This window comes from Ptychodera flava, chromosome 2 (genome assembly GCF_041260155.1).
Source record: "Ptychodera flava strain L36383 chromosome 2, AS_Pfla_20210202, whole genome shotgun sequence".
Classification (NCBI taxonomy): domain Eukaryota; kingdom Metazoa; phylum Hemichordata; class Enteropneusta; family Ptychoderidae; genus Ptychodera; species Ptychodera flava.
The window spans coordinates 3,986,263-3,998,409 of record NC_091929.1 but is presented as its reverse complement, the minus strand read 5'-3'; the positions used below and the strand labels follow the sequence as shown (position 1 = coordinate 3,998,409).

The 12,147-nt window shown below is 35.9% G+C and overlaps 1 protein-coding gene across 2 annotated transcripts in view; it reads right to left on the bottom strand.

Annotated features, from left to right (window-relative positions):
• Positions 1-5,375, bottom strand: part of LOC139146794 (uncharacterized) — an 11,037-nt gene extending 5,662 nt beyond the window's left edge. For both annotated transcript variants that reach the window (XM_070717783.1, XM_070717784.1), the window contains exon 1: positions 5,289-5,375. In XM_070717783.1, the coding sequence (XP_070573884.1) occupies positions 5,289-5,358 (70 nt within the window). In that variant the 5' untranslated portion in view covers positions 5,359-5,375. The remainder of the gene's footprint in view (positions 1-5,288) is intronic.
• Positions 5,376-12,147: the final 6,772 nt, after the last annotated feature.

Genomic DNA, 12,147 nt, shown 5'->3' with positions numbered 1-12,147 from the left:
ACATTTGAAACAAATAAGATAAAATTCGAGCGAGCTGTACAGCTTGGCTTGGTTAGGCCCTTCAGGCCCTTGAGAGAATGTATCTGTCCGAACAAACAAACAAACAAACACTGCTACACCAGCGATTATTATTGAATTATGTTGACAGGTGACAACTTGTGCAATGATAAATTTAGATCAAAGACTGAACTGAGGGTCTTGTGTAACCAAACACGGGTTCTGTATTCTTATGTGTATGATGCAATTACAGTGACATTTGTGCAGTTGACGAAACCTCAGTTGGCATTGACCTTTCTCAGCGTCATGTTACTCTTATACAATTTATCATCAGTTTGTGAGCATTTTTGTCTTTTTCAAAATGAAAAGTTTCAAACTGACGTAGATTTAATTCAAATGCAAATCTGATAAACTTACCTAAGTTTTAAATTCCTCAAAGTTTTATCAAAAAAATAAATCATAATCGTGTAAGAAAATTCAAAAACAATATTCTTTTAAATTTTGTTAAAAACTACAGAATTCTGCAAGATTGTTTTTTAACAAGTAACGAAATGTTATCGTTTATTTAAGTGTGCCTAGCAACGGTTGCCAAACATAGGCATTGCCTTGATGATCTCAATTAGAGTATCATAAGACCTGTCATATAGAGTCCTTGATGTATCATTTGGAGAGCATCAGCTGCTAAATAGCCTTGCAAATTACACTTTACGAAACAACACTCGATATGAAATACGGTACCCATATAGTAAGCATATCCAGAAGATAATTTTGTGCAAATGTAATTTTACCATTCGTGGTATTCATCGGCGACTGGGTTCTATGTAGAGCTGACTCTTACCGTTCTCAGTCATTTTTGTTTTTCTGGTTTAAGCACTGTATATACATCTACATATACATGTATATACATTTAGATTTTGTGTATATTTTGACGTGAAATTGAATTTCATGATAATTCAGGCAACAATGTCTCTTTAGATTGTCGAGATTTAATTACATCTCGACAATCTAATGTTTTCGGACGTTGTTGTCTGGAAGAAGAATAAACTCCAAAGATGAAGCGAAGCAATACAATGATTCAACACGTGTCACATATTATGATTGTATGGTGCATGACTCTGAGATGCTGGAATATGCAAATATGAAATATATTAAATACTAAGCAATACTCAATATTCTTTGTAGAGATGATTATTGTAATGTCTGGTTTCGTGTTACAGTATCAGATGTCACAAACTCTATAAACTATATGCTTTCTAAGAAGTGTAGCTCGTGAGATCAAAACGGAAAGCAAATGTTGTGATTTTTACAGAATTGAGTGTTCATTAGAAAACAAAAATATTATCTGTGTAAGTAGTTTATCAACTTTATCTCAAAAATGATTAAATTTGATAACACTCATAAAACGACAAAGGAACAACATATGCAAATATGCAATGCCTTCAAGAATTGCTGTGGGAACCAATGAATGAGAACTGTAGTTTTAATATGTCACCACAAGATGTGACATGTCACATGGCATATGCGTACCGTGTCGAGAAGTGTGCCTCTTTTTAATTGCCTTATAGAAAGTGTCTTAAACCCATTGTCTTAATGCCTTATATTAATTTATGTAAAAATACTATATTTCTTTTAACTTGTTAATGTCATCCAAGAAACTGACATAGTTGTCCATCATTCCTTGAAATAGACAACATTTGGGCATAGCTTAAATTTAGGAAAATTGAAATGTATGAATCGTGTTCATTGAAGGATACTCGGTTGGTGTATGATGAGGACATAAACATTACAGTTGTGTTGATTTCAATAGCTGATGTTGTAATTCATCCACAGTCAGCAAATTTAGAACATGCTCATAAAAGGCCAACGTAAGGGCATGCGGAGTATTATTTATTCACAGACATTGAAAATACCGACGGAAGCTGGACCTTCTATTATTTTGTTTAATGTATCCCATCATGTGTTTAAACCTGGCTTTTCATGAAATGATACGCTTCTAGGAGACCGTGCATGACTTTAAAAGACACTTTACTTTGGAATTCGATAACACTTCAGAGAATACAATAAAAGTGTTATGCTCCAATTAATCACCTGCCAATTCAACCGATTCAAACATATCCAATTATAATATTGAAAACTACACGCAATACTAATTCGTTGGCGCAGTATAATGAACAGGTTACTAACTCTGTTTTAACTCTTGCATGCATAACCGTTAGCATTCTGCAACTTAATCGAACAAATTTAAACAACAGGTCGAATTTCATGCCAGCAATATATTTGAATTAAACTTGAAGAAATGAAATGTTCCTAATATAACGTCACACGTGTAATTGACCCTTTATTTGGTTCATTTTAACCAGGTAAACTTGATTCTGCTCATATTCCAAGCCCGTCTTGACGTCATTGATGACGTTTTGATGGTCCTCTAATACAACCTCACAACCACTGTGACGTAGATACTTGTAATAAGAACCCATGCTTTTCTAATATTGATTGGTGAAGGATCTCTAAACGCCCAAACATTTGAAAAAGTACATATTATTTGAAGTAACGATTCAAAGAGAGGGCATATGACCTTTTTTGCATCGTGACTGTGAATAACATTCTTAACCCGGGCATCTTACTACGCAAGTTCACGGAAGTTTTTAAATGAGAAATAATCGGTTGAACAGAAGCAGTCTTAAATCAAGATTAAAAAAATTATGGTTTAATTTAGAACATTGTGAACCGAACAAAGACATACGTCACTAAGATTTAAAGCCTCCTCGACTTCTAAAACTCTATTTCCTTTCATCAAGTGAACAATCCAACGAATCTTAGTAACTGCAATTACAGTTGTTGTTTGTAACGTTGGCACACACGTACGTCGTTCTCTGCTGACCAGGTGACTACTTGCCACTATGATAGAAGGTTTAACTCGGACGTACCACTTCACGTGTTGTTCTGATCATTTTTATCGACTTCACGAACTAGAACTACGTCACTTTATCATCATCATCATCATCATCATCATCATTATCATCATCATTATCATCATCACCATCATCATCATCATTGTCATATGATGATGATGGTGATGATGATGATTATTATTATAAACTTAATCTTTATTTAATTATTGTCTGTCTGTCTGTCTGTCTGTCTGTCTGTCTGTCTGTCTGTCTGTCTGTCTGTCTGTCTCTGTCTGTCTGTCTGTATGTATGTATGTATGTATGTATGTATGTATGTATGTATGTATGTATGTATGTATGTATGTATGTATGTATGTATGTATGTATGTATGTGCGTGTATGCATCTGAACACACGTCAAAACAAGTTTACAAGTAATTTGGTGAATTCACCAAATAACAATGGATTTGTCGCTTTGGGTCAATCTTGATGGGTGCAGCTAGCTGGCAGGGTACGCTTACATATTCTGGACACCTGGTACCACCACATTTCGTGGTTCAAGATGACCCCATTGCCTTTGTCATTTCGATATATTCCTTGGACCTGGTAAATTTCATAGTTACCTTGAATTATAATGATTATTAGACCTGATTTGATGTCTATACTATCTATACAAATGCCATTATCATACTGACCCACTACGGTGCAACATTCCTTGTGACTGTCCTCGTCTAAGTCACTCAAATTATGCAAAGATAAAAACCACCGAAAATGGTCAAATAAAGCAAAATCCTAATCACGTCTTGCCATATTCATGCAGATCTTCATACAGAATGCATTGTCACTGTGTCCCTACTCTTAAGACACCAATCACAGAAAGTCATAAACAACGATGAAAGGGGTCTGGACGGATGTTCACATCAAAAGTAATAGAAATTACATTGATTTCAGTATGGTATCAGAATGATTTTCCTATAAATAACACAAGCACTGAAGAGTTTAGATTAATCTAATTTTTATGCGTCGTGCCATAATGATCAGCACCGGACATAATTCTTCGAAATCGTGATTACCCAAAATACTTTATTTCTAATCTAGGATTACAGCTTCCCCGTGTTACCCGAGGAAAAATTACGGCAATAAGTAATAAAGCGATGTGATCGCTGTCGACATCGACGTCAGCCTCGTAAACTTTTCACGGAGTAGAATGAATGCTTGCATACTTTTACTATATGGTGGTAAATTCCAGAGGGTCACCAGGGTTCTCCTTGTCATAATTTGATCAACCCATTGAATCCTATTAAGTGGTACTTTCATTTAATAGCGTACTTTTGATCCTTCCCATTGCTCACATAGATTACATTTTTTGTGAATTTAGAATTTATTACCGGACAAGCAAACAAAACATTTACAAGCAATAGTTATTCAGGAATCATCTATTTATTTCTAAAAAAAGAATAAAAGTCGTGCGGGCAGCATAAAAATTAAAAAGCTTGCTTTACAGCCTCCTGATCGATTTTTTGCGAGTTACGTCACTGCACGGAACTCTTTAATGGCAAGACAATAAAAGATGACATGACGCGTACGACCGACGTAAAGAAACGCAAGATTGACTGACGTAAAGTGACGTAAGATTGACCGGTTTTACCGACGTTCTTTACAGGAGAAAATTTATCGGAATATCGTGTGTAGAATCGGATTCACGGCTTGAAGGCAACAAGTCAAACAGGCAGCAAGTATCAGGGGCTATTCTGTGAAGTTACTTTCTGTACAGAAAGAGTGACATTTGAATGGCTCGAATCTGCTCTAAAATCATTATCAGATTGCAAATTAGTTATCATTTAGTGATCCAGTGTAGTTGACGTTCCGATATTTCATTAAGTGTGAGATAACCTTCAATACAACTTTTATAACATAATTTTATCAGCCATGATGCTTTATTGATTTAGATAAAGGTTTCGATGACCCACTGAAGCAACCTAAAGGATCGTCTGTTCCAATTAAGTTTAAGAGTTTTCGCCTGAGAATCTACTGATCATTTTTTAACCTTTTGAAAAGTAATTATAAAGTTGGTGGACAGGGTTTTGGTAAGTAAAACTTTTTCTTTTCAGTAGAAAGTAAACGTCAGCTATTTTCGATCCGACACATTATAATCAGTCTATATTCCCTCTGCATTTCCAATTTTGTGGTCACCTAGATGTAACATCTATATTTGTTTCGTTAAGTGGCCATTCCATTTAATATGAACACTCTTGTGCTTCAGATCATGCGAATTACTGACAATATGTAAAACTTTGCCGGGACTCGTTACACAGATTGAATAATGTATACTCATTGTCGGAATAATAACATGGCTTGGATAACGCAAGTTTCTAGAAAGGATAAAAATAAAGGCACTTACCAAACTGTAGCAGTATGATAAAGCTACATGAAGAAATCACCAACAGCCTCGGCATACTTTCGCCGTTCATCTTGATGCTTATGAAACACACAACTGATCTGAACTGAATTTATAGCGTCGATGTGGCTCAGTCCTTGTAAAACGACACTCTCATTTGCATGAAAATGCCTAATTTGCATAACGATACTTAATGTAGGAAACGCTTTTCGAGGGCGAATAAGCTTTGCAGGTATTACTTTAGGGCGTTCCTACCAAAGTGGCCCGGAAACCAGAATACAGCCAGGTAAAGATGTGAACACAACTTGAAATTATGGTTTTAAAAGTGTACAGGAAATTGTCATTTTCTGCCTGGGGATATACAGCACACGATACTTTACTTGATTGATACAGGCTATGACAAGCTGTAGTGAAAATACATTTTATATCTATTTGACTTGTCATTAAAATACCAGGAACCCACGGAGATTAACGTTGAGGCAGAAACAGAGTAAATTTAATCCATTTAATGAACGATTGAATTCCAGGAATTTAAGGTGTAAAGAGGACTTTAAAAATAAGGAACTTAATGGAGAGAGTGGGGTTTTTTATTATTCGTTGAACAGTTTACCGAGAGGTGAAGAAAATACAGACAAACCATTGTAAAGCTATGAAGAAGGAGCGAGATAATTAAAGGCTATCAACGCCAATGATCGAAGACATTTAGCGAATAAACTATCTACTTAATCATGACACAGAGAGAGTTACAAACTTCTAACACATAAGCTTAGTGTCTGTGTTCTTCGATGCTCAACGGAACTGAATACGTCAGGAAGTAACAATCTCATTAAGCCTGCAGCGAACACGACTCAATGCAACAAACTGTGTATCAGTAAGTGAAACAAACGCTATGTGTGTTGCAATCAACGTCGAAAATATTTTATATTGTGTGTATGTATGTATGTATGTATGTATGTATGTATGTATGTATGTATGTATGTATGTTATGTATGTATGTATGTATGTATGTATGTATGTATGTATGTATGTATGTATGTATGTAGGTAGGTAGGTAGGTAGGCAGGTAGGTAGGCAGGCAGGCAGGCAGGCAGGCAGGCAGGCAGGCAGGAAGGTAGGTAGGTAGGTAGGTAGGTAGGTAGGTAGGTAGGTAGGTAGTAGGTAGGTAGGTAGGTAGGCAGGTATGGATGGATGATGGATGGACGGGTGGTTGGATGAATGGGTGGGTGGATGAATAAATGAATGGATGGATGGATGGATGGATGGATAAATGGATGGATGGATGGATGGACTCGAATGGGCATTGGCGAGTGATGGGCAGTCAGGGATGCCTGATTAGTTTGTTTGGTCCGTAGAATGACATTTTCCAGACCTTAATTATGCAAAGAAACATTTTGCACACCGGTAATACACAATCGTAACTTCCAGACGAGCTTGTGACAAAACGTACATCTCGGCTTACGTGGCAACCATAGGGATTACTTATAAATGTTAAGTGGAAGGTGAAATCGGTTGGTTTTACAGCTTGTGTCGCTTTGTGCTAGAACTAAGCCATTCAGCAAGGTCAGAGTTTCACGGACACCTTGTCTGCATGCTTTACCGTGGGTTACCATGGATATTAAGATCAACATGGTACTTAATCGGGATAAAGTTACACATCAATGACATTGTAGACTTGCCTCGCAAAACGTGTTCATCTTCTCTTAAAGACTGACCTACCGTCATTGACCCTTAAGGGATCGTTCACTTATTCTGGTCGCGGTGGGCCGACAAACTTGTCTTTTGCCTGTTAAAATTGGTAAGCTCCGTGCTCCCCCTCCCTGAAAAAAACTTGGTTACCCCATCAGAAGACGATAATTTTTTTTGTCTTTCAGTATATTATTAATATTACAAATTTTAGTAGTTCAATATCCTTGTTCTTTTAAAATGTGTTGATTACATTTACGCTAAAAATTACAGTATTTGGCTTAGCACACAGTATGCAGTTTATCTATCTATCAATCTACATACTCATTTACTCCTTAAGAAATATTTCAATCCATCCTCAGTTTGAAATACGTCTTTTTGATTTCGAAATCAAATGGCAAATCACAAAGTACCTCAAATACGTTTTTATGAAGGTGGATGATGATGTTTCGACATTGGATCGAGTTTCCACATTTATTGCCTAAAACTTGTTACGCTAGCAGACTTTCCTTTTTACGCCTATTCTTTCCTATTTTTAATAGACGTGCGTATGTCCTTCTATTAGACATTTAATTGTTATTTTACCCCGACCATGGTACCGGTACCATCTATACTCGAAATCTAAATCAATCTAATCTATGATAACATTGTGTCTTGCTTACCAACATACCATTGAGTACACCTGTGTTGAGTGTAGAAATTGTACAAAAACTGTTTTCTGTGTTTCTAAAAGATTTTTACTGTCACTGATTTTTGCAATTAAGAAAAGTCATACACTTAAACTGCAGCTTTTAATGTATTCTCGTGTGTTTTTTCCAGTATGTAAAAGATACAGTCTTGTTCTACTGCCCATATCATGTTGAAAAGCTTAGTGTTCAAGCTGTAAGCTATGCCAGTATGCTCGTCATATCAAGTGTCTTTGAAGAGAACTTCAAGGTCGTCCTCACCAGAATTTATTTGTCGATGGTAACTTTCAAATATGATATAATGCAGTGTTGTCAAGACTTGTGCTGTGATATTCAACATGCTATAGTCAGAGAGAATAAAACGAGAAATGTGTACTTGTTTTGTAGTGAAAAAAAAACACACGAAAATATCAATAAAAGATATAGCTACTTTCCCTTCAAAGTCCACCACTTTCAGTGGCTTGAATCACTCTGTAAAAATGAAACTGGTTCCACATCCATATCTGCGGAAAAGGTTTATAAGTTGGGTGATTCTGAGGGGAATGTAATGAAATCAAATGCATTGTACGTGCACGGTGCAAATATCCAGATGTACAGTGTAACATATCATTGCTCGGATATTCGCGTTTTTTCAAGCACACTTTCCTTTCGATTTCTGTAGTCTGATGGAGATGAAATTTTACTAGGCATTTGTCTCAAATATTGCTTCAAAATGTGTGGAAAGAAAAACAATCAGCATAGATGTAAACTTTTATCCATCAGTGAGCCATTTATACTAAATCTTCTTGAATACTACACATTCGTCAGGTGTTGCCCTACCCGTTATTATCATAGCGGGAAATTCACCGAGAACAGCCACATCGGGTGAATCTGTCACATGTCAAGGCCTTGCATATTCAAAATCCCTTAATTTGGCTAAATTGTTGATAAAAGTAGAACACTGAAATTCAGTTGTGTTCGAACGAAGTCCATTGAGTTGTACAATTAGGCGTTCAACGTGACCGTGGGTCTTTCTTCGGTCACATTCACTACAAGTCCATAGATTCTGAAAACAATAAACAAAACGCTGCTACATAATGACATTAACTGACAATATTGAATTTATGGAACCGCTATACAATCTACAATGGGAAGGTAAAGAGATTTGAGTAAAAGACAAATGTTCAAATAAAAGATCCCAGACTGATATTGTCCAGTATACGTGGTGGAAATTTATCAAATGACGTATCGAAGACTCTGGAACTAGGCAAAAATTGAGGAATGCCATGAAATACTGATATCGGGCAAAAACTGTCTTTCTAACCGGGCATGTGGCATTTCGACAGTGAAGCCTTAGTATTTAACGTCCAGAATGAGAAACCATATACTTTTGTAGACATGAATGTTTAAGTTAAAAATCACATGTTTCAGAAATTCAGGAATGTCTTGAAATGTAAAGATAGGCTGGTCAATTCACACTTCGCTCAAATGCCACAAAAACCAATTCAAGTTTCTGACGCAAACTTCTCATCACTCTGTATATATTGATTTTTGATCCTACTTTCCTTTCACATTTTTTAACATTGGAGGAAATCGGCTGATACAGTGATCTACACAAGTGATGAAAGTAGCTCTATGGAAATGAATCTAAATACGTGTAAACCTTGAAGTCCTATTATGAAAAATAGAATCGACGTGTATTTACATCATTATCGATTATATATTTAATGGATACATGAATGATACAGAATTTGTTACAACCGATTGTATGCACGTTCACTTGGTACCGACCATTTTTCAAAGTTTTTAATCGACGGAATATTGAACAAGTATCATTCTATTAAAGGTATAGAATAAGTCTCAGGGATAGACACTTGGGCTCTCAAATATTCACAAGGTCTTTTAGGTCTACCGTTTGTCGGGACTAATCTTGAAACTCGTCGATTACATACAATTTTCGCCATCTTATTTTGTGAAATAAAAACTCCCAACTTTACCCATAGAATCAACAAACGGGTGGCGGCCACTTGGAATTGCAAGTGTTGATACATGTGGAGTATTTTGTAGAGTGAATCCTGAATATTTATTCTTTACTTTAAAAAGGAACTGTTCAGTTTGCCTGAAGGGAAGTTCAAACATAGGTTTAGGTTATACAGTTTGAAGCTGCGCACTTTAACGATAAAGAATGATTTTGTTGTTATTTTAACGGCTTTCACATCACTTACTAATCGATGTGTTTCACACAACACCACCAAGTGACGTGAAATGGATAGTCGATACAAATCAGCAACAGTTGGATTTTGTGCCTTTATGTAAAAATGAAGATTTAATCAACCAAGTTCACTCCAGAGTCTACATGACAATACCTGCACGATTAAAACTCACCAGAGCTGCTAAATGTGCAAAAAATGTTCAAATGTTCACTGTATACGTTAACGTCGCATTATGTGTGTCTGATAGGATCCAGGCCTACCGAGTGTTTTCATGATTGTCAAGAAATTAACCTTAGCCTTAACTTAGACGTTATTTTAAGCATACAAAAGGAATTATTATCACATAATTGTGGGAAATTTGCATAATTTCAAAAAATGTCATACAATCATTTAATATATATTAAATACAACTGAAATTTAGTTGAGTCAGAACTGAGGGCTGGTGATCTGTGCCGTGATTTCATTAAATTTTACATAATTGATTTATCAAATCGTAAATCAAAATGGAAAAATTCTCGATTTAATGCTTAAAAGTGTATCGACTTTAATACTAATTCTCCTCTGATTTCATATTTCTATAGCTGGACATCACGACATTAAATTACGTAACTATTTTATGATGTAACAGTTGCTGCTGCAAAGGTCACGTCTTTGTCTCATCGTATTACACCCACTAAATTTCCTGCTGTTTTCAAAAACGAGACTATCTTTGTCGATAATCCTGACCAAGGCCTTGCAAGGCTGTGACGGCACCTGATGGTCGGTAGCTGATCGTCTCCCGGGGATAACCCTTGTATCTTGAGACTGTTTCTTCTATAGTGGTTCAAGTACTCGTGTCCGACGTTTGTACTTGAGATCTTGACGTCGATATATTTGAGACGAGGGGATTCGACTCATATCATGTCATGTAAACGTGACAAAACTCTGTTCTTTGCACGCAAATATCAGGGTACTTTTGCTGAGACTTCTTATAGTGACAATGCTGCAAAGTGGTATGTCTACTTTATCCAGTTAATTGCGTCAAACGCCCTCTTTTACTCAAGGTGAGTTGTTGAAACATTGTCAAACATGGCCATGGTTCAACAATCAAGAACTTGTGCCGTATATAGCCTACTTGATCCACATCACAAACCGATAATGAGAGAGTTATTTCGCTTATATCAAAGCATTGTTGTTTTTATCATGGGAAAACAAACAATGACAACAGACGATATTCTTTCATGCATAGATGGTTTCCTTGGTAACTATCTGTCAGAGCTAATTATAGCTGTCTGTATAAATACTGGCAAGTCCCTGAAATGAAATAAAACCGAGTAGGTTTCTTAGTGTGACATCTGCTTCGCTATATATCATATCTGAGTAAGCTCTTGTATCCTCTAAATAACATAGAAATTATTTCATAAAATGCATCATGACACTGTATAAAAATTCAATCCATATACTTTGTATTATACAGATTTCTTAAGAGTGGCCATCATAAATATCTGAACTTAGTCATGACTGTCAATGATCTGGCGAGAAGAGAATACAATGAAGACTTACACTAGGTACTTTTGACAAACCGTATTTGAAATGCTAGTAAATGCTATCATTGCTGTGTAAAACAGAAATGAGTGTGATATTTGGAATATTAAAATCAGTGGAAATAGATTGATATTAATAATCTACTTCCTGAGGACTGTACAGAGAGAAAGAGGGAAAGTTTATCGTATGGCAAATGGGATGACTTCAATGATTGTTTTGATATTGACTGAGAGTTAACGACCATATCAGCAAGTCATGAATAAATTAAGCAATGTGAGCAAACACGATATGTATATATATATATATATATATATATATATCTATATATATATATATATATATATATATATATATTATATATATATATATATATATATATATATGCAAAATAACGTACGATTGTACAATTGCTTGAGGTGGGATACGACCATAACACCAATGTATCATGTACAAATGTCTATTTTGTTTGAATGTCACGGATTGGGGATTATCAGAGATTAGCAGTCCTTAATTCTTTTTAGATTTGCCAGGATAGATGTCGTGTAAGTAAAGTTTGGATTGAAGCATACTGCTGTTCCTGAGTCGGGCATTTTGTCAGTACACAGCTCTGAGTGAAGTAAAGAGAAAGAGGCACGTTAAATCTCGCTGTCCGAAACTATCACATAACGTTAAAATGAAAATTTCAGCAGAACATTCGATTTCTACACTTACCCCATCCATAATTTCTAAAGTCACCTTTCGTCTCAGGACGTCGCGATGGAAACCGTATGACATATC